Source organism: Bombus pascuorum, chromosome 11, assembly GCF_905332965.1.
Source record: "Bombus pascuorum chromosome 11, iyBomPasc1.1, whole genome shotgun sequence".
NCBI classification, from domain to species: Eukaryota; Metazoa; Arthropoda; class Insecta; order Hymenoptera; family Apidae; genus Bombus; species Bombus pascuorum.
Window position 1 is genome coordinate 8,217,027 of NC_083498.1, and position 24,310 is coordinate 8,241,336.

Below are 24,310 nucleotides of genomic sequence, written 5' to 3' on the forward strand. Positions count from 1 at the left end.
GACTATCACGACGACGACGGCGACCAAATGTACATGGTATATCCCGTAGTATCGTCACTTCGTTCAACGGTTGCTTACATTCCGTGAAAACGGACCCAACGACACACGAACGATTCTCAATTGGTCGACTGACAGGCTAGTTCGCAACGCGCGCTATTCGAACAGCATTTTAATGGCTATTCCACAATCTGTGCAGGTAAGAATCATCTCTGTACGGTAAAGATGTACGTCTGTTACCCATAGTAGCGTCGTGTATAGGAGAGGAACTCGTAAAAATTTTCATCCTCGAAGCTACGCTAGCGACATCTATAGATTGCGCTAATCAAGAAAAGAGCGTATAATTTAAATTTGAAAAGGATGCCAGCCCCATAACCAGGGTTATGTGATCCGATTTGGAGTTTCGATTAACGTTGGAAGTGAAACGTACGTATTATTAAAACATTATAATTGATCTAAGCTCAAATGCAGTAAATAATAGTTTCGTTTGTTTCTTTTTACAGGAATGCGGTTAGATGATTAACACCATAATTTAATGTATATCGAACATTATGTAAATATTAAACTATTAATAACAATGAAAAGAAGAGAAGAACAAAAATTTGTTGTTTAAATTTTGGTCAATCATTGTTCTAGGTATATAGTTTTGTCTTTGCAATAAATTGATCAGAAAGTCATAAAATTGGGGAGAATTTTATCGATAGAAATTTTTATTGTTAAAATTGTATAATATTGAAAATATTCTCTGTATTAAGAGATATTAAATGAACAAGTTCTATCTACATGTATCTTCATACAATATAAAATTTCATGTATAATTCAATCAAATCTATATTTATATCTATGCTTAACTATAAAATTATTTATCATTTGGTAGGGGTATTCCACGATATATAAAATCGTGTATAAATTATTAATATATAAAATATTAGGAAATCCTTATCGTACAATCCTATTGTCTTTTTTTTATGTACATGCTAATATAATGTACATATTAAAAATCTCACGAGATTAACGAATAGCTGAGGTCAACTTTCTTGTAAACCAACCAAGCCATTGTAAGATATATTAATGCTTACATCTTAAAACATTATAATATGATAACGCACGACATGAAAAGATATAGAATTGCCCGATCTATCATATACATAATCGTCTTATTGTGGCTCAAGAATGAATCTTTTTCGAGTTATGGCATATTTTTCTTTTCTATGAATTATTAGCAATAGAAATAAATTTTTACCTAATGTTTTTGTAAAGAAGGCACAGAGCTCTCGAATTTCGGGCCGATTTTATCGAGGAAGAATGCATTTACCGCTTGATTAATTAATAACTTGTCAAAGAGTTAAAAATATGGTTTGTTCTGCGAAATACAAAAATAGCCTGACTAACACCGATACGCTCAGTTAATTTCCGATTGCAATACGTTCCCCTTTTCGGAAAGAGTTGACCTTGCTGCAAAGTGCAAGGACCTAGTCGTCTCATAGATTATGCAGATTTTTCCCATATCCTTTTGTATACGGAATGCCTTTGCGTAGCGTATACCGGGATAAGTAGTGAGACAAAGCGTCAGTCATTGATTCTGAAAAATATGGCTCACATTGCCAATTCTGAATTTGTAAATCAAGATTGTATCACGAAATCAATGTCAACCTTCTTATCTCACATAATGGAAACGTCTTTAATTAAATTATACCACATGTCTTTTAAAAGCAATGTTGGGAAATCATATCGATAATGATAATCTTTTATTTTTTCTACGTTTTTATAACTGTATCACGAGACACTATCATTTGCCCTATTTAATAAAACGTTCCTCCTGCTCCTTTATTTACCTTTAATGCAACATTCTATGAAACAAATAAAATCCAATCGCTATTTAAACAATTATATATAAATATCCTTTCGCGTGTAGAAAAAGACCTATTTCTTTCTATTTATATTTTTATATTCTTTATATTCTTAAATCAATCGAATGCATGTTGTTGTTTTAAAACAGAAAATTATCAAAATGCTGTAGAGTACAAATCGCGTCATAGTCATTCTTGTCGTTTCAAAATGATTATCTCTTTGACCTCAAGCGAAAGAATTCGCCTTTGCCCTTGTCTTCTTTCCGACCGAATAGCCGAAAGATTACTTCAAATATAACAATTCTATATGTGCGCATTGCATAATGCTTGCGAAATCGAGTCGAAGAACCTAGCGGCGGTTTTCTTGAAACTTTTATTCCGAAACGTATCAAACGAGGCGACCTTCATCAAACATTTCGAAGTTTCGTTGAAGCAGCTGTAACTATCGTCGATATTTCATACTGCTAACAAGTAAGATTCAACACGAAAGCAAATATACATACCCTAATAAATACCTTGGCAGTAATCGTAGCTAACTAAGCGTTCTGCCAACTATACCGTTCTTTCCCGTTAACGATTCGTCGCTGACAACGTACATTTGACGTTTTCATTAATTACAATAACAATTTTAGCACATGTTGATCTAGTAGCCTGGAGAATTAAAATATATTGCATAAATTAATTAAAAAAATATGATTTTAATTATGATTAATACGTATGATTAATACGTGATAGTAATGGATCAAGCTTCAGGAGAATTTTTATCGAACATTTTTTCTGTTAGTGTTTAACATGTAGCAGTTGTGTAAAATATATGAAACCTCTTTAATAAGGCCTGAACGCGATAAATAAAACTGTTGAATATAATGGATGAAGCTGCAGAAAAATTTAAAAAATCTCTAACTGGAAACGGTGAGGAAAATGGTAAGCGGAAGCGATCTGACCAAACGGAAGCTGACACATTCAAAATGCAGTAATGGGTTCTTACGAACGTCAAAGTACCGCAAGCTATGGCTCACGTATGTCACGAACGTCTTCAGCACGACTGGTCTTTTCGTTGGGCCCGAAGAAAAGCAATTTAATATTTTGAGTACGATACATCCAAGTATACGTTTGAGAAGTAAGCAGAACAGATGTTATAGACTAATAACATTTTGCGATATTTGAGATAGAATGTCTACAGTGCCAAGTACAATACCTTTTTGAAATATAGTTAAGCGAGGAAGTATTGAAATTTATAAAATTATGGTATTATCTTAAATTTATTCTTACGTACGAGGCTTTGATATACGCTAAGTAGAACAAACTATCGTAAATTAGCATGAAATATTGCAACGATATTATGTACGAAGAAACTATAAAAAGGAAGAACAAATAAACTATTAAAGAGGACATGCTTCATACAGGTATATACATAGATTAAACTTTAATCAAATTATGTCGATCTTATATACAGCGAGTGCATACACTTCTAGTTTTCAATGAAACATTTTTCTTATTATTACGAAATAACACGTTCGTAATTAAATTACTATTTTTAACTCAGTGCAATCGGTACATGCCAATTGTATAGCAAACGAACCGGATTGCAAATACCACAGAAACTGAACAAACTGTATATATACAGTGATTAAATAAAATCTCAATTTTTACAAAAAAAAAATAATTTCTGATTACAAATTATTATAATCTGTAAATAACAGTACCATTTACTACAATGCCATTCTATTAGTTTAGAACCGGAAAAGGGAATAAACAATCGAGTCATTGAATCAACCCGAATAAGGAAGCTAAGACAAACTTTGAAAAACCGTGTCTCTATCGCAATTTCTGTAAACTGTGTTTGTTTCGAGATATCGGTTTGAGGGCCAGTGAATCATCAAAAATCAGCATCGAGCCTTTTATCCCCCTTCCTGACTTTCTTGATATCGCGTTTACCTGACCATCATCCGCTCTTCTTCGTCTCCACTAGCCGGTATATAAATTTGTGCAGAGTCGATAGGCTACCGCAAAATAAAAGTGGTGGTCTCTTATTTAACATAGTCGACAAGCCGGCAGTCGCTCAGTCGACCACCGACCGTAACAGAGTATTCGTATTTCTAAGTTGTCGAATCGGCAATACTTGGGTCGACCCTCGACACCATCCACTTGCAGTGAAAAGTGACAGTTGCCTCTTTCGTCATGGCTTTCTTGATCGTCACGCTGGGGCTCCTATTGTCGTCGAGTAAGTCCTTTTTTTTCTCTTCTTTCTCTTTTTAAACCGATGATTCACGGAAAGGTTAGGCAGTCGTGATTCACTGTGAAACTGGGATTTCGATCTGAAACATCGCGCATCGAACCTTTTTTGTGACACAGACGTTGAAGAATTTTTGTATGGACGTTAGCTTGGAAGATGATCGGGTCCGCAGTGAAAGATTTTTTCGCCACTTCAGGATCCTTTTTAGCTGGAAGCTTGATTATACCTTCGATCTACCGAATCTCTGTGAGAATTTAATGAGAATTCTACCGATGCGATATAAACATCGAGGGATTTTTTTATAGCAACGATAGTCGAGGTTTTGGTTTGAAATTTCACGGTGGTACGAATCCAGGATTTTTCTTTTTTTAGAATCTGCCGCTCCTAAATGCATCGCGAACGAAAATTCTTAGAACGTGACATAAAAATCGAAACATTTCTATAGCAATTAATAGATATTTATGACGAATTTCAGTTTAGAAGTTTGGCTGTAATTCGAGATTTTGTGACAATGTAAGGACCGCATGATTTCAACGATATTTCGGTATAACATACATTCAGAACTTTAGACGTTCGATGTTTACGATATTCAATGCTTGCACGGTCATAATGTAATATCTTTTCGTGTTTTATTTAAGTATTCCTGTTCTATCGTATTTGCAGCTTCGCTTTTCTAACTTTGCAATTTTATAATTCCTACTTTTATTTTCCTCTACTTATTACTACTACGTATCTACGTATTATAGGGCTAACGACCGTTTAATAGAGAAATAAATAAACCTTGAAGACGTTTAAGAAATTTGAGATTTCTCACATATTCTGATGAAAACGCTTTTGACAGTGCGACGTGAATATTAGTGAGTTTTTATGGGAATTTTGCGGTAGATGTAATTGGAGATTTTTTTGACAATACGAGATTAATAAAAATTCTCGCAATTGTTGTATATCTTCGGAGAAATATTTCTGGAACAAGACGAGATTTATTGTGTATAGTAACACAAGTATAGTATTGTGGTCGTTGGAATCTCGTTCATAGAAGTGACAATAGCGGGGTAGATATGTAACGAAATACACAGAGAGATATGAAGGCGCATTTTATTTGATAACGATATCAACAATTGAAGTGAAAGCTTAGAATATAATTAAGGTATGATAAGAAACTAGCAGTCTACGATCGTCTATATATTTTCAAACATACTAATAGTGCTCTTAAAAGTGTAATGCTTGTTCCTTTCTTTCACTTTTTTCGATTAATAAACATTACTTAATTACTTTATAGCACTAGCTGTTGGATAACGTTAAATAAATTATCTGATAACGTTATGTAATATAAAACCGAGTACGATTGTATACTAATATGTAGACTACTGATTTTTATGCAAATCCATATTTTCGAGAATAAAATTTTGAAAAGTAGGACCTCGGTAAAAAATTGCTTTACTTATCAGCTATTATAGAAAACAACTATACTTGGCATATTTTATATACTCACTGATATTGCATGGATTTTTGCAACTTTTAATTCTCTGTGTAAATGTATAAAATGTAGATAAAGAAAAGGAAGATCTTAATTATGATTATTTCAACTCGCCATACATTTTGGCATCCGGCTATAGCTGCTGCTGACAGACTATAGCTAACGCTGAATCAATTATGCTTATTATTAATATCACGAAATCGTTTAAAATTCACGATGGGGCCCCATAGCATGGTCGAAGCGTGTTCAACTCGGCTCATCGGTTGCATCGCAGCGGCAGCGTATGCTAACGACAATTAGACCCGGATTCACACTCGAACGAGATATGTTTGCGTGAAAACAGAAGTAAAAGCGTTACATAAAATTCACGAAAAGGGAAAGCTAAACACCATCGAGGCGTAATTTACGGTTCTCGGATTCATAAGCGTAAACAGAATCGCGAGCCGTTTGTAATTTACGGCGCTGCCTGCCACGTTTATTTTGATTAAAACACCATCGACTAAACTGCCAGAGTTAAATGCAACTTTTATGGTTTCGTTATATTTGCCTTCTTATCGCGTTCTAATAACCCTATATGAAATTTATGTTACCCAGAAGTACGAAAAGGCGGAGCGTTTCCTCTCCAAATTCTTCTGTTCCGATCGAAAAGTTAATCCCGCTGCGATCTTCGAATCTCTTGTATTTGAAAAAAAAACCTGTTGGCAGTTAAACAAACGTAAGATCGATACCGATCTTCCTCTTTTATCATTTTCATCGAACACGAGGCGAGGTATTTCAGTGATAGTAAATATCCGCGAAGTAATCTCGCTATTTTCGTGATCTACGCGTTACAACGGATCGATTGATGTAGAACGCGTCGTATTTCAAGGAAATACTGGCTTTGCCGGAGATACATCACGATTTGTAATTTGGTGGAAACATTTCGCGTGAAAGTGGAACGAAAAAGAAAAGAAAAAAAAAATATATATATATATGTACGTATCAGTAGAAATATTTTCGCATGTTGGTGACAATTTTGTCAAAATACTTCTTAGATAACGTTAGAAAATTACGAGTGGGAGAAAAACAATGGACGAGAAACGATAAGATCGAACAGGAAATTATAATGAAATAGGTGAGAATATGGAATAAGATACAGATCTAATCAATTTTCGATAACTTGCTTGTAATGTGCTGATATTTTCTTACGTAAGAAACACGTGCGACAACTTGGGACGATTTTACAGTACGATTAACGAAATTAATCGTGACGTCCGTGATATATACACGTGATTGCAAATCGCGATAGATCTCGTGGCCCGAAATTTTCCACAGTTATTTGGACGAATAGACCGGTCGTAGGCAGTCAATTAGAATAAAATGAGATAATTTGACGTTCCTTGAACGAGCTTAAGGTTAATTAGCGCAATTTATCGTTTAAGAAATCGAAACTATCAAGTACGGTTTTTGTTGAATCCAGCGTCGCTCGTGCTTATGGCTTCTTTCCTCTCGAGTAAAATTAGTTCGAAGAATTAGTCCTCTGTAATTTACCTGCAATTTGCGAAGAATCTCTTCGATAATTACAACTTAAATACTCCTACTTACGACGGAAGCATCCGTTGTGACATAATGATAAAGAATCAATATCATAAGAGGGGGTAAGTAGGGGTAAATCGTTCAGATATTTTTATCGGAAGACGAACGAGGATCGTTTGATCGATAAAATCTTCGCTTCTTTCGCGATTATCACGATATATACAGTTAACACGAGTGACATTTAACGGTTAATAAGATTATCTTCACCATTATGAAAAGTGAAAAAGTAGAAAAAAAAAAAAAAAAAAAACGAAGAACAGCGTCTGCATGACGTCTTTCGCGTACAAAGTATCGATACGCGAACGTTCTGCAAAATCGAGGACAAAATAGACAATGCATTTGTCACAGTGATGTCTGGAACGCAATAGCCCACTGTAATTTCGATTAAACGATTCCAATCGTAGATAGTGCGACAATAGAGTGACGCAAAAAATTGTCGTACCGCCGTTTACCGTAAAGTTCTAGTTTCCTAAGTTGCTCGATGTGTTTTCCACGTTTCCATCGACTGATAAATAACAACGGTATTAAAGTTTTCGCTCTTCCACTTTATAAACGTCAAACGTTTACGTCGTATATTTTTAAAAAAGTTGAACGACGTAAACCGCGAATCGCGACGACCAATTGGTCGGATTCCTTTGTCAAAAGGAATCTCTATTATTAGAACAGTATCTAACTTTCATTCAAAGTGGCATACTTACTCTACGATAAAAAGCTGCCAATAAAATAACTGCACACTTTCTATAAGATCGAGGCGAGGTTGATTTAGAACACCTTACCGTAATTCGTCAAGTCTTTCGCCTGATTTGCATATTGGACACGTCTGTTATTTACATAAAAAAAAAAAAAAAAAGAAAGAAGGAATACGAGTCACGCGAAGTAAATATATATCGCAAATTTAAAAATTTTCCCAAGGACTTCCTTTCTTTTTTTAACGTCTCAGTATCCTGTGCATCTTGCACGTATCAAGTAACGATACCTAAAAAAAGTTGCATAGCTGTGTTCATCTAATTTTTAAAATACCATGCTTTATTTCCCAAGAATTCGCCAGACATATTTAAAACACGTATATCGGATAACGTACGTTGTACTTAAAGCGCTTGAAGTCCGACGCAACGAATTAGCGAATGGAATGGAAGGAGAAAATAAGAAAGAAATATAGATAATGTAATTAGCGTTTAAAAGAGAGAAAATATGGTCGACGAGACGTTGCCTGTCATTTTTCACTGAAAGGACATGCGTTTGATAAACGAAGCCGACGGTATCGTTGCGTTCGATCTTCGCTACCTTTATGGAAAAAAATTACATATGCACATAGCCCGAGAAGATATGTAATACCCACAAGTACATCCGATTTCACGGCCGCATTTTTTTTCAATTTGCCTCGTGCTACTACGTGTTGCGCAATTTCCTGAAGGAAAAACGCACCGGAAAAGTCGCGGCTTATTTCCAAGGGTAGTGGTTAACGATATTTAGTCGTCGAATTAATTTACGTACGAATCACGTATTTTGATGGTTCATCGTCTTCTACACTTGCGCATATCTATTTTTTATCGAGATTTCGTTTTTCCTTAATCGAACGATTCTTCTTCCGGGATAATTATTTCTAATCGGATTAAAATATTTTTTTAAATAACAGGACATCTAAGAACGTTGGAATAAATGCAACTAGCATTGTGTACGAATCGAACTAGGAATGATAGCATAGAAAATATTTCTCGGGCAATGAATGCGAATGAAAATTGTTATAATACTGAATAAAGTTATATAAATATACGCCGTTCAAAGTATCATCGGTGGGATGTAACAAAAACACGTGGTAGACTTGTTCTTCGTACTATGAATCATTGATCGATAAAATTAATCTACGTACTCGATTATTCGCTATTTAATCCTCCATTTAACAATCTCGATCATCTTTGCGTATGAAAGCGTAACAGCCATTGAATCGAGCGTAGTATCAATGAAACGTTGAATTCTTTATCGTACGATCCTCTTATCTCGTCATTAATCCATTGTAACTTTTGCAGCCTACACATCGTAGCTTACTTTATGTTATAAACTACCAATAGATTCACCGAATCGTAAAATAAACCAGTGATCGATAATTATTTGCTATTCCGAAATATCGATCGTCTTTAGCCAGTAAAGAGTAATAGTAAAAGTCAAAATTTCGTTATTATATAAATTTCCCTGCTGGTGTTAGAATAACAGTAAATTCGCTGCATTTTGTATTTTATATCACTGCTGCTGAAATAGATGAAATATGCAAAGTATACTGCTTGCTCGATTCTTCAGTAGTGGAAATAGATGGTTCTTTAAGTTCCTTTTCTTCAATCAAGAATACAAATTTGTCTAAACATCCGTAGTCTAGATATAGCGGTTTAAACTCGAGAGATTTTCACTGTAGAGTATGTGCAGCAAAGCACACTCGATAGAGTATACTTCGATACTGTCAGGGTCGGGCTATACGTCTATAACCATTCAACATTAACGAATATTACAGACATGTCGATTTTAAGCTCGTGCAATAAACTTTCAACAAGCAGAAGTGGAATTAACAACAAGTAGATGGATATACGTGATGTATCTTTATACATGGAATATTGGTATAAGTAGGGGCGTGCTGTATGAAAGAAAGTAATACGAGACCTTCCATCGCAAACGACCAGCTAAATCGTAGATTGAAACGAACGATGAAAACTACTGGAGTGTCGATGAACGCCGTGTGTTTTATAATGTTTCATCTCTGGCCTCGATTGGAGCAGGTAATTCGAATATCGAAGTGCCTTTGAAGAATGTAAATGAATTTTTTAATGATTCGAATGATCGCTGAATCGCGGGCATTTCTGCAAATTAAATTATATTTATGAACATATTAAATTATATTAGGCGATACAAGTGTACGTCTATAGATGTACGTGTGTCTTTCATCGAAAAAATTTACATACGTGCATCTTACGCTTTTTAAATAATTCTTACGTTCTTTCATAAATAAATCGATCAATAGCGAAGGAATCTACCACGCGGTTTGGTAACTGGAAAGACAAAACTAGGTAGTTCTATTGTTTCATTCACTACATCTGCGAATATTTTGTGTAACGTTGTGTTACTCGCATTCTATGAATATGTGCATTTTGAACGTTTCCAGAATTGAATAAACATCCGCAGTCTAATAATCACGAATGTTAAAAATAGCACAAACTTCTTGCAAGGTAAAGGTGTTTCACAAGTGTGAAGTATGTGTTCTCGTAAACATACATATCACAGGTTACACCCTACAGAGAACAGTGAGTCTCTGTGCAAAAAGATATTATTATTTATTTATTACGTTTATTTATCTAATCTGCATATTTCGCCCTGTGCTTACGATTAGATAAAAATAATTACCGTTGCATTTGTTCGCTATTAACGTTCGTTTGTCAATTTCAAGCTCACATGGCAAAAAGTGAAATAAATCTATAGCACTGAACATTCGAAAAGGATTTCCCGGAAATCGTAATAATATTCTTTAACTCACTGGCATAAATAGTCGCCTGCCATTTCTTTTAACTTAAGTGTTTCTTATTAATTTAAGTGTTCTGTTAATTGCCGTTTTTCTCCTAAACATTTGCACCTCACAAATAATGGAATCCTAAATGAGAACTGCGGACTTAGAAAAAGCCTGTTAAGAGAAATAGTAATATCGGTCGAGAGAGGAACGTTCGACGCTGAAATATTGGTATGCCGATGGTTCGAGCCTGAAGTAATATCCGACTTCGATTTTAACCTAGCATCGTGAAAAATAAAATAAATCCTCGCGATAGAAGATAGAGAAGATTCTCGTCTACAGACCGTGTCCCTTGAAATCTCAACTCTTAAGTAATAACGACTAACACAGGCGATATGTAAATACTGGTATTAACGACTAAAATTAGTCGGCTCCTACTTATCGTTCTCTTTGTCAAACATTCTTCACGTTCGTACGAGATATCTCGCTGTAATTAACTATTTCAGAACGTAATAACGCGATGTTCGATCGTTCGGTGTAGCAATATCCTGCGCAATGGAACAACCAACCCAAGGTCGTCGTCCCTTTAACTTCTCTCCATCGGGAAAAAAGCAGTTTCTCGCAACGATTGCTTCACTTGCAATACACGTGCTCCCATTTTCATCGATGATCCTTGGCGTGAACATTTAGGTTTTACGAGAGAATCAGCAGCGCATCCGTGACCAATAAAATCGAATAAACGTTTCGCGTATCGGAAGGACAGGCTGCTGCTTGTACGTTCAATAGCGATGCTAAATCGGCTAAATTAGTTCATAGTCCTCGAAATGTCGTGGAAAGGACCTCCTACGTGGCTTGGCTGTCCGCCTGGCAATAATCGTCGATCCTGAAACAGAACCGCCTTTTTCTTCGTACGTTTGTCATTCGACGCACGTGTCGAGCATATGCATAGGATCTGGCAACGCGAGTATACGCGCCATATATCATTCGGAGACCGTGCAAGGGCTGACTCGTTAACCGGTAATAATCGAGAAGCGCCTTTACTGTGAGCGAGGAAGTGGCCTATTTCCCTTTCCGCTTGCAACTTCGAATTTATCGAATATATACGTTCGAATCGTGAATAATCCATACGTATGTCCGCGACTCAAGTAACCGCTGTGACATTAAATACATTTTTCCGATAACGTGAAACCTTGGGGCAATTCCTGACAAACTAGACGTTCTTTTTTATCTTCTTGTCAACGTTCATTTTAATTCTATATATTTCTTCCTGCCTTTCTTCCTCATTTTTCTTCTTCTTTCGTACGTAGTTTGCATCTCTATAACTATATCGTGTTGTATATTTCTATTACAGGCTGTAACAGAAATTTACTCCGCTTGTTGTATTTGTTATATCAAATTTTCTCGCTTCACATATAACAGACATAAAAGCACTACGAATTTACGTTACAATCTAATATCGATACGTGTGTGTGTATGCATAAGATGCGTACAATAAATTGTAGCGTTGATACATGTTTTATACGTATTACACAAGAAAGATAGGACAAGAGAGAGAAGAGAATTTTCTCGCTTCATATATAACAGACATAAAAGCACTACAAATTTACGGTATAATCTAATATCGATACGTGTGTGTGTATGCATAAGATGCGTACAATAAATTGTAGCGTTGATACACGTTTTATACGTATTACACAAGAAAGATAGAAAAAGAGAGAGAAGAGAGAGTATCTACATAATGAACCGTTCGTTTTATTAGTTTCTTGTTTCCCTCTAAGAAAGTAGTAATCTGGAAACTAAATTGTAATTTGTATAAATATGTTCTTCTAACTGTGAAAGAGATTAGTAGAAAACCGTGTTATTGCACTTTCCTCGTTCCTTTTATTTCAAATCTTACTTACTGATAATTTCAATTTATGCCACATGTAGTAGAAAGCACGTATTTGCTCGTGGATTCGCCAGTATCTGCCGATCATTAGCGGAATATTTTAACGAAGAAAAAAAGCGGAAGAAACATGAAATCGCCGTATACGACATATAACAGGTTCTTCGCGGCTAAAAACGTACTGTCCTTGTTGCATGCGTTAAACAAGTTTACATTTTATTATTCAACGGCATGTCAGCCGGACATGTATCATCCCAAGTATTTGATGTCGCGGCACGTAACGGTATAATCGGTGCAATCGAATTCATAGAGACGAATCGATATTCGTTGTCGGACGACTTACCATACAGGAGAGTAGCTGGCTTCTATATTTTAATCGACTCGGCTGGAACAATTCATCTGTGACGAGCCGAGTGCAAAAGCAGCACGCTCGCTTGTAGATCTTTCGTAAATCGACTTTCACTGGAGTCTCGCGAAGTTCCCACGGAAGTGTGAAACCGCTACAGATATCTGCCTAACCCAGATCCTTTTATCCTTCTGTTTACCGAGTTCACCGAGTTACATCAAAGTACAGTTTGTTTTATTCACGCATTTTCCTGCGATTTGTTTAATACTCGAGAGACGAGAAATGGATCAATTTTAATCTCTGCGGACAACTATTTCACGTGTATTACTTTATGAATTAGGTCTACGCGTTATTTTAGCAGAATATACCGGTGATTTTGTTTTTTTTTAATATATTCAGTTTGATATAATCGAATAGAGAAAGCGAACAGTATTTACACGTTTACTATCAGACTGTGGAATTTTACGTGTTTGTTAAAAATTTCTTAGATACAGAGATAACGAGAAAATCGCACGTGATATAGAAAAGTATGTGAAACATCGAAGATGTAAGAGCACGCTGGTTGTAGTATGCAATAAGCGAAAGAACCGTCTGTTGGGCTTTCGGTTTTCGAAGAAATGTCAGTCTAAACATCCGTAGTATATTTGTTATTTCTTAAGTTAAATTTAAGTATTTGCATGTGCTAGGTATGAAAACACAAGTATCAAATACTATGAAATTATGAAACAAAGAGGACGAGAAACGATTATTCTTTGTTTCAAGAATAATGCAAATTTCGCTGGATTTAATCTGCTCAGTTAACCGATATTCCTGTTAACAAATAAAATTCATCGTTCTATAGAATTGCTTTTATCTACGTCTATCCACAGGACGATTCATGCGCGAAGATAACGAGGCTCTCACGATTGTCGATTAATGACTGTCTAATTAAAAATGAAATCTGATCAAACCTGCTTATCTATGCGTGTGCAACGACTAGTAACATGTAAATCGACCGGTTTTACAAATTGTTGCTTGCATTTCAGATCTGATCGCCGCCAATAGTGTCAGCTACAGTGCCGCTAAAGGTGAGTTTAACTGCGAATCTTCGCGTAGAAAGAAGCGATTCATAGATACATAAAATTGATTTACGTTGAAGCTATGGGGAACTGTAAGTAAGTTGTTTACAACTTCAACGTGACCAATCAACTTTCTTCCTTAGAAAGCCTCATAAATGTCATCGTTTTAAACGCTATTACTCGTTCAACATTGTAATCTCATCACGATCTTGCTCGTATTTATGACTCAGATATGGAAACGTTTATATAATGTATAATTATTATGTTTTTATGAAACAAACTGTGTAACATTTACTTTATTTTCTCGTCAGTTTGCTCGTCCATAGATTTTGCCATTGCAAGCGATGTTTTACTCCTAACTTTCTTCGAAAACAATTTTTCTTTTTCTTCTATCCAGCATTTGATCTAACGAACAATTAGACGATACAGCAGAGACATCGATAAGTACTTAAAAATTTGTTTGCAATTTTTTGGAAACCTAGAACGGTGAACAAATTTACGTCCGAGATCGTGAAATTACGAAACGTGAAGATACAGTAGCGGACAAAAGATTAAGACGAAATGGAAAAAATAAATAATTGATTTACTTTCCATAAAAAATATAAATACAGTGTTCTACATTTGGTATTAACTAATTAGGCATTTGTTTATACACTTACAAAAAAAATTTCATTTTGATATTTTGCTCAGTAGCGAAGTTACAAAAAAAGGAACGAAATCTGTATAATATTTTGTCGGTCAAAAGTTTAAGACTACACAAAAAATATTAAGTTTTGGTAAAAAAATATGCACAATTTTTGTTTAAATTCAATATTTTGTCCAATATCCGTTATTTCTTATCACTTCGGTACATCTTCTTGGCATTGAATCTATTAATTTTTTACATTGATCTACCGTAATATTACTCCAAGCTGTTTCAATTGTAGAGTAAAGTTCATTCAAATTTTTCGGTTTATAACCTTGTACTGTCTTTTTTATGATGCTCCACAAGTTCTCGATTGGATTAATATCTGGTGATTGGGACGGCCACGGCAGCACGGTGATATTTTCTTCTTGAAAAAACTGTTTCACAACCCGAGCCGTGTGCTTCGGATCATTATCATTTTGAAAAATAAAATCATCACTCATATTGTTGCGTGCAAAAGGTAACATTGTGTTCTTGAGTATGTCCTTGTATTGAAAACGGTCCATAATTCCATTGATACGACATATCGGACCAGGGCCGCTTCGAGAAAAACACGCCCACACCATAACGTTGCCACCACCATGTTTAAGAGTTTTTAAAACGCACTGTGTTTTCAAACTTTCGCCAATTCGACGTCTAACGTACCGTATCCCGTCAGAACAGACGCGATTGAATTTCGATTCGTCAGAAAACAATACCTTTTGCCAATCTTCACTTGTCCAATGCTTATGAGCTTTAGCAAATGCAAGTCGTCTTTTTCGATTCCTAGAACTCAGCAGTGGTTTCTTTTGGGGTTTTCGTCCTCTTAAGTTAAAGTCTTCTAATCTTCTCCTAACAGTTCTAGCACTAATTTGTGTATCGTTTTCATAGTTTATCTCCGCAGCAATATTATTTGCACTACGAAAACAATCCTTTTCGCTCAATCGATGAATCCGGCGATCCATTTTCGGTGTTGTTTTCCGTGGTCTTCCGTTTTTCGGTTGATCGCAATACATGCCTGCTTTCAAAAATTTATACCAAGCTTGCTTACAAGCCGTTTCTGACTTGTTCACTATATTTGCTATTTCGGTGAAGGTTTTACTTTGCTTTCGCAGCCTTACGATTTGTTCCCTTTCGTTTTCAAGTAAATTCTTTGATTTACCCATAGTCTGTTCCTACCTAAATGAATTTTAAGCAATAAAAGGTACACTAAACAATGATTTTGACATTCCAGAATCAAAATGTTCAAAAACTGTACTCGTACTCACGTTTTACACAGATCGTCTTAAACTAATGTCCACTGTTTCCAAGTGCTAGGCGGTAACTAACTGTTGTAACTCCTACATTGTTTGTATTTAACAACTGACTGTCTGAGGTTACGAAGGTCAAACATACAGCTACGTTATTCCAAAGAGACAAACCGAATAGAAGAACAATATGCGTATAAGATGTTTGTAATCCGGTTTACAAATCATCGTCTTAAACTTTTGTCCGCTACTGTATATAGAATCAGTTAATTTGGAAATTAGTTTAATCTTTTGCCACATAATGGGATCGATAAAGTTCGTAGAAAAGTGAATCTTTGATCGCCTTGGTTTTGCTAAAAGTGTATTCTAAAAAGTATCTTTTCCAGCTTCTTCGTTATGGACCAACGACGAAGATGAGACGTGTATTGGGAAATTTCAATCTCCGATTGACATAGAAGAGAACAACGTTGAGCTTGCGTCTTACCCGAATCTGGAATTTTCCGATCTCCAGCAACCCCATAAAGCTGTCATAATGAACAATGGCCATACAGGTATGGAATAACAAGGTCGAGATATCGACGTGTAAATGAACGATGATAGTCATCGTCTATTTCGTTAAAGCGTAAACAAACACGAAAAAGACATTTTACTTTTAAAGTACATTATCTCTCGCAGATAGATTAAACGATTATTAAACAATTCTGACAAATATCGTTTTCGCTGATACTATCAAAGTCTTTTCAAAATATCGTATCACTGCAAGGGACTTATCATGTAAGCAGCTCTATGAAAGAGTATTTCGCACAAATTTGTGAAAGGAAAATAGTTGGTTAAAGAAGAAAATTAGAAAATCGAAATAAACGATCGGAAAGCGTATTGCTGCTATTACAAAGGAAAGTACAGCAGGACAAATTACAGAGACAGAGAACTTTCTGTGATGATTTATTAAGAACATAAGAGGCAATCGAATTACGCGAAGAAACATGGGACATCGGATATCCGACGATTCAAATGAATATACGTTTTGTAACGTTGCGATAGTCCTATAGTCGATAGTTAGTGGACACGATGATAATTTAAAAATTAATAATTCCTTATACGTACCTATCCTTATTCCTTTGCATACTAAAGGATGTTGCATCGTTTAATTAGAATACGAATTTCCTTGTCATTCGTGTATTTTTATATTAAGTTACGTCAGTTTTATTTCCTTTGTTACAAACACGAGCGAATATTCCTATCCGACTGCATACTGAAATACATTGCATTATCTAATTAGAATATAGATTCGTTTGTCTTGCGCGTTGTTTAATTATAAATCTCATCATTTTAATTCCCAACAGCATTCACGCGTTCTTTGATAATGTTGAATCATTCGGCAAATTAAAAGTAACGAGCATCGCGTGTAGCTATGCAAAACCCAGTAATAATCAACGCTAAGCTTTCGTTCAGCAATTGTATGTACATAGTATTGTTTAAGAGATTAGTTGATTAGTTCGCCTATCTTTCCAAGAAGGTAGAAAACTTAGAAATTGAATTAACCCGTGTAGGATCATTTCGATAGTTCTGTGCGTTCTTTGAACGTGACTCTTATCCTTGAACAGCTGCAAATTAACGTCGATTATAGCACGTTGCAGTCATTGTCTTGTCTCGATTAAGATAAAGCTTCGAGGAATCATACGCATTAGAAAAAATGACCTCCAAGAAATAAGACCGCTTCGTTAGATAAATTTTGCAAACACGATAAATTGACATCTGTATATTTTTCACGGTTTTAGTGATGATCCACAATAGCGATTCTAAACCTCTCGAGATATCTGGAGCATCCCTCAACAGCACCTACGTGTTCGAACAATTGCACTTCCACTGGGGAAACAATGACAGTCTAGGAGCCGAGGATCTGATAAACAATAACTCGTACTCCATGGAAATGCACGCAGTTTTCTGGAAGAAGGCATATGGCACCTACGACGAAGCGCTAAAACAAGACGATGGTCTCAGTGTACTTGGATACTGGTATGAGGTATATAAGTATCAAATATTGACAATTATTTATTGCTACGCCGAGCAAGTTGGTATATGCCACTTTATCGGAAATTATCACGAAAAAAATGACAACTCAGCGATTAATTCTCTTCGAAATTTCAGTAAATATTCGACAAGTTTTATCGACTGTCAAAAATGTTGCAAATTTTCTGAGAAAATGTTTCTTTCCGAAAAATATTTCTCGAGAAAATTTTTTTTCTAACGAACATAAAATCGCGAAATATTTTAATATACGATAAAAAGTCGATCTAACAGTGTAAATAAATAGACTATGGATTTCTGTACGTTTATGGGAAATTTAAAGTTCGCAAAAATGCACAGAATATAAATATAGAAATATAGAAAAGTATACTTAACGAACGATATAGATCTCTCCCCCACGCTCCGTTTCTTCAATTAGAATTATAAGAAGTACCAATTTGCATAAAAATTCACAGTTCGCGGTGCAGTATCTGTTACTAATCAAATCGATTAGTATCAATTTCGAGTAATTCCAGTCGAAGACGTAGAAAGAAGAGACTTCGTCTCGCTTTCATGCCTCCGCTATGAATATTTCTGTTTTCCTAAGAGTTTGTATACACGAATTCGCGTACTCTGTACCTAAAATCAGTTATGTAAATCGCGCAAACCGATTCTAACTGGGCGCATGTACGTAATACCTAACGTTATTTCACGTATATTCTGCATCTCTTTAAATGGTTTAAATTGATTGGGAAAACTTGGACAGAACGTTGGAGTGGAGGATAACGCGTTCATAAGTTTGTTTTTTCAAAAATAGAAATACTTTATAGAAATTCTATTCTTGTCTGTGTTTACACTTCAACAAATTCGATCGAAACGCGTTTCTAGATGAGAAACTTTAATGGACGAGAAGGCTATTGTAATCGTATTTCAGTCTGGTAATTTTATTGAGACAAACGTGAAAAACATACATTCACCAGTTTGTTTCTTTTAGAACAGAATCATTTTATGCGAAACCTATTTTTGTCTACGCTCGCATCTCGACAAGTTCGATCGAACATGTTTGATGTTAGTTGGAAGATAAAAAGGATGACTTTAATCGACGAAGAGAATATCGTAGCGAGTTTGGAAAATTCTGGATAATTGGAAAAATTGTTGGAAAAATTTTAACGAGAGAAATGTTTGTTACAGGCCACTAATGAGGCGAATCCGCTGTTCGACCTAATCGTGCCGCAAATATCGGAAATCAAAAAGGCTGGTAGCAATGAGGTATTAAGGGATAACGATATTATAAGCAAATTGATCGTTCCTGATCTTGCATCAGCGCAAGATTATTTCACATACAAAGGATCACTGACCACACCTCCTTGTCTGGAAATCGTTCAGTGGATCGACTTTGCGAGACCTCAACATATTTCCCACGAGCAGGTATTTCAAAAGCAATCGAGTTCGATGTAAATTTCGTTAGTACAAGGGTGCCTTTAGAGTATTTGTCTAGGTTTTAACGTCGTCTAACAGTGAATATGGAAGAATATTGTACAAATATCTTCTACAAACGCTTTCTTTCACGGCTGTCCAAACTTGATTATTAGAAACCTTTTACCGGAGAAAGTAATTTCTTTCGATGGTTAAATAAGCTGCTATTCTTAGTTAAGAAATTGACAAACACGTTAGAGGATGAATGAATTTTCAGTCGTAGATGTGAAATTTAAGGAGATAAGGTGGAGAAGTATTATTTAAAAAATAATTAGTATAAAATGGTAAGAGAGAGGATGAAGAATTATTTTGAATGGCAGCGTTGCAATTTATTTTTAGATCTCCTCAAACATTCTGGAAATGTTTTACGTAAATAATCCTGAAACGTGTTTCCTCTTAACTCGACTGATAGTCATAATTGATTGTCTATATTTGCTTGATTTTTTTTTTACAGCTGGCTGTATTCCGCTCTATTAAAGATTTTGATAACAAAGAAGTAACGCATAATTTCCGCCCAGTACAACCCTTAGACGGTAGAACGGTTTATCGTAATGTCCGAGATGCACAAAGTACCGTAGCTCCTGTTCTTTTCAAGAAACCAGAAATGAGTTCTCCTGCACCTAAGAAACTGAATGCTAATACACTTGAGGAGGCTCCTGTAGATAATAAGAAAAATAATGAACATTCTGGAGCAAGCATGTGGGCTGTGTCACGTATGTATCCTTTTGTATTTAGGGTCATAAATTTCTTTAATTGTATAATTGTATAACTGGGAAGTTAATTTTTATAAAATCAAAGTAGTAATTTAGCGTATGCGAAAGTAAAATATATATTAATCTCGAAAGGTAACATAATTTTAGATATTAAATAATTATTTATTTCTGTTACAGCATTTGCAGTGACACTTGCAGCCACTCTTGCCTTACCATAATCGGCTGAATGTACTGGAAACTCTAGTCAATCACATTGACTATTCTGCAATTTAAAATAATCGATAAGAATTCTAAATAGGTATTGATATAATACATTTTCTTATGAAAAGGTATTATTTATCTTCTTCAGGGCATCTGTATTCAACGGTTTTGTTATCTATGATATTTATTTCTAATCTAAATAAGAATGGAAATAAGTATTTTTTATTTTTATGCTCGCGCAATTACGCGTATATTACCATTTAATTCTAGGGATATATTAAACAATGTACATAAATACTTAAAGAAATTTTACATTGACTGATTTTAAACAGTAGATACATATGATCTTTCTTCACAATGTGACAGTCAAAGCAATAGAAATAGAAAACAAATGATAATTGAACTTGATTGCATTTTATTTGATGAATAAAGATATAGAAGTATTTTATAAGTTTTAAAGCCTACCAAAAATTCTAGTATGTATTTATTCAACAGTTCCTACCGCTGCCATGATAACATACCTTAAACTTACGATAATATACAATTACTTTAATCTTATAGATAATAAGTTCTCTTCATGAATATGTCTATGAAATATATTGTCTTGAAATTTATGGTAATCTAGATGATAATAAATAAAATTATTACTAATATATTTTATTATTGTGTTATACTTATATGCACAAAATTATTAAAATGTTATAAAACGATTTAAAACTTCTTAAGGAAGGTTCTTTGTCTGATCGTTGGTTGCCACATTTACCACAGCAGCCCAATCATGCTGCTCCTGCTTAAGACGATCTCTTATAAGCTCAGCTATTGCTTTCTGAGTCCTCCTTTCCAGTTTTTCTAATTTCTTTGCAACATCCCGCTTCAAATCCCAATCTGGTTTCCTAGGAGCAAGATTGCTAATATCCTAAAAGATTGTAATTAAATAAATATCAAATAACAACAAATACTTTGATCTATTGTAAACAATTACTTACAAGCTCCTCAATGACAACTTTTGTAACTGCAGCGCTTAATTGATCTTGCACTTCCTCTTCAACATTACCTGGCTGTGCATCTTCTAATACTTTGTCCTTGAGACTGTCATCCTGTGGTTTATAACTCCGAAATTTCGGTCTATGGCGATAAAGTAAACAAATACAAAAGTAAGTATCGATCTTTAGAGATTAGTTGAGGTTAAATAAAGTTAGATTTAAAAACTACAATTACTCAAAAGAAGAACAGCGAAACTCACTTTGGTAACGTACTAACACTATCATTTTGGTTTTCTTTGTTATCCTCGGTTTTCTTTTTCAAAGCCTGCAAGCGCTCTTTTCGTTTCAAAGCTTCCTCTTCCAATGAACCAATTTTGTCTTCCGCCATATTTGTTTTGTCACGTTTTATCACAACCATCGTAGATGGCGTTAGTATCTATTTGTGTTACAATAAAGGGTGTAAAATTGAATATTATTTTCTAATTACACATTGTCTAATCCGTCTCAAATGAACAAATAATACATATTGCATGAATGAAATTCGATATTCACAATATGATCTTCTAATTTGTAATAACCAGTTAAGTAAGTTCTTGAATTCTCTGTTATAATAATTTCATTTTAATATTAGATCCTAATAACGTTAGTAAAACCAGAATACCATTCTTTTATTCGACATTGTTCACATTATATCTTTTATTATCAATTTTTCATTATCAAAGATCTATAGAAGATTAAATTTATAAAATCAATGAAAGTAACCTAAAGATTATGAAATTCATTATCATAAAAAAAATTACTTCTTAAAAGAGAAGTTATTTTAATGTTACGTACGAATGAAATGAGTGACATATTACTTTTTTAAACGAATTAGTTTATTAACATTTTTACAAAGGACCGTAATAGTTTGGCGTCAGATAAATTACAAGCAAAACTTGTCGATTACGTCTAACATTATCTATTCTAATGTTATATATTAATTTTTAACATAAGTTCAAGTCTTAACACACGTTGAAAAACAACCTATACATTCTTTTGTTTTTACTGTATAAATTCCTCTTCACTCGTCTCGCATAAAGTGCTTCCCACACATGCTTCGTTTCGTCGTCCTCCTTACAAACAATTCCCAAAATTTTCAACAGAAATACAAACTTAAAAAAGAGGTTATTTTCTTTTATAAATATAGATCTTCATATTTATAATATTATTCGCAAATAATCGCCACTGTCTTTTAGTTTAAATTTTCACGGTTTAATATCAGACAATTATCAAAATTGATGGTTTCAGGGATCAAATAATATTACCGGAGCAAAATTATTACGCCCGGAAGACTCAAGTTTGATAATTCTTTGACATAAAGTACAATTAGTCTCGTACTGGAATTACCAACCTCTAATATGTACTCAACTATGATATATTTACTACAACTGAAAAGATATCTCATCAAATATTATTGTGGTATTTATCCAAATATTTTCATAAAAGAATTACCAATTGTTTTATTATTATCTTATAGTGTATTATAACCCATTTCCACATTTCTTTTTATTCATTTAATCATTTATTTTTAGTAATTATTTTGACTGGTTTGGTAATTCTAGCATTAATATAACAAGTAAGCCTAACTTATCGTTTCCTGAATATCGATTTATATCGAATGTCGGCTCTCAGGTCACACGAGATCCATCGATCCGTACACCAGAGAGAAAATCACGAATCTATGCCAAACGTTTGTGAAATTGAGGACATGCACGTACACACACTTGCCCTGGGACTCTTCTCTGGTGGCATTGTGAGGCGTCTTTCGTGGCGAAAGTTTATTTACAGTCGGCCAGGTATTTTCAATTCTGAAACATGGCTGGATGCACGATTTTACGAGACCCTTGATCTCAGGAGAGTTGAATTCTCGCAGTGCCGACGTCCGGCGGTTTAGATGCTTTACAGAATGTCCGTTTTCATTGTATACACGCTACTATTTCTTTAACTTAACTTGTTGAACGGTTCAGGAAGGACAGATATTAACTGGAATTTAATATCTGTCATTGATATATATGTTACATTTTATAAGAATAGTTGAATGGTATGGAATTATTTGTAAGTCGGATAGAAATACTAATTAACTAAATACATAGCTGTTATTTTTCAAGCAAACGTGTTTTAGGATATTATCACTCTATTGTTTCTAAAGTATGAGTAAATAATATTACTCAAACTAGGTATTAATACTTAGAGGGACATTTGATAAATTTTTGTTCAAAGAAGCAGTTTAATATAAGTTGTTAAACGCGCCTTGAAATCTTTAGTGAATTAGCAAGAACAGGATATATTAATGATTAAAAGTTCTATTTCTACTTTTCCATCGAATGAAATTTTGTACGAAAAATTTTTTCTACTTTTATAGTTAGGGAAATATTAACGCGTATACACTTAAATCGGACACACTGTATGCGTAGTCTGTTGCAAGAGTAACTTCGTAATTTCTTATTTTTTGTCTTTAGTAGATTCGTAGAGGTTCTTTCTATTTTACTGTATATATTATTATAACTTTGCACAGTTGATTATTCACAATTTCTGACCATATACGACTAACGTAGCATTAGACTTTCGTTTTGTTTGTGTTTAGAGTTTAGACCGTAATTGTAACTAATTCAAAAAATATATAAAACTTCAAACACACCCAGTCACATATTTTTCCATTAAAAAATTTCATAAAAATCTATAAAAAAATTCTTTCATCAAATAAATGATATATACTTTTATATAATCAAAACACTTTAACGTGCTTCATATTAATTTACTTAGATCTAATGAGGACTATAAACCTGTCTTACAAGGCAAGCAATCTTATTACTATTGAAACAGACTACATATAACTAGTAAGTACATCTAGATAAATAATGGCCTCGGCCGGGACAGTAGTTATACTGCGTGTTATCGTATATAGTATGATTGTTCATCGTTGCAGAAACATCTTATCTAAACTGCTGTCTTATCGTGTATATTATGGTTATTCGTCGTAGCAGAAACATCTTATATTGACTGCTGTGAAATAGAGACGATTTTAACGCGATGTTCCAAAAAGACTTGACTGCACAAGAATTTTGGCTT

The 24,310-nt window shown here is 34.5% G+C and overlaps 2 protein-coding genes across 2 annotated transcripts; one reads left to right on the forward strand and one right to left on the reverse strand.

The window, feature by feature from the left end:
• The first annotated feature begins 3,808 nt into the window (after positions 1-3,808).
• On the forward strand, positions 3,809-20,872 carry LOC132912301 (carbonic anhydrase 2-like). Its single transcript, XM_060969684.1, has 7 exons — positions 3,809-4,071; positions 13,879-13,920; positions 16,209-16,373; positions 17,601-17,845; positions 19,021-19,257; positions 19,760-20,018; positions 20,196-20,872. The coding sequence occupies exons 1-7, from the start codon at positions 4,029-4,031 to the stop codon at positions 20,234-20,236; spliced, it is 1,032 nt and encodes a 343-aa protein (XP_060825667.1). The 5' UTR covers positions 3,809-4,028; the 3' UTR covers positions 20,237-20,872.
• A 51-nt stretch (positions 20,873-20,923) lies between these two features.
• Positions 20,924-21,619, reverse strand: LOC132912321 (coiled-coil domain-containing protein 12). Its single transcript, XM_060969731.1, has 3 exons — positions 21,463-21,619; positions 21,206-21,344; positions 20,924-21,135 (listed from the first exon to the last, which is right to left on the reverse strand). The coding sequence occupies exons 1-3, from the start codon at positions 21,588-21,590 to the stop codon at positions 20,941-20,943; spliced, it is 462 nt and encodes a 153-aa protein (XP_060825714.1). The 5' UTR covers positions 21,591-21,619; the 3' UTR covers positions 20,924-20,940.
• Positions 21,620-24,310: the final 2,691 nt, after the last annotated feature.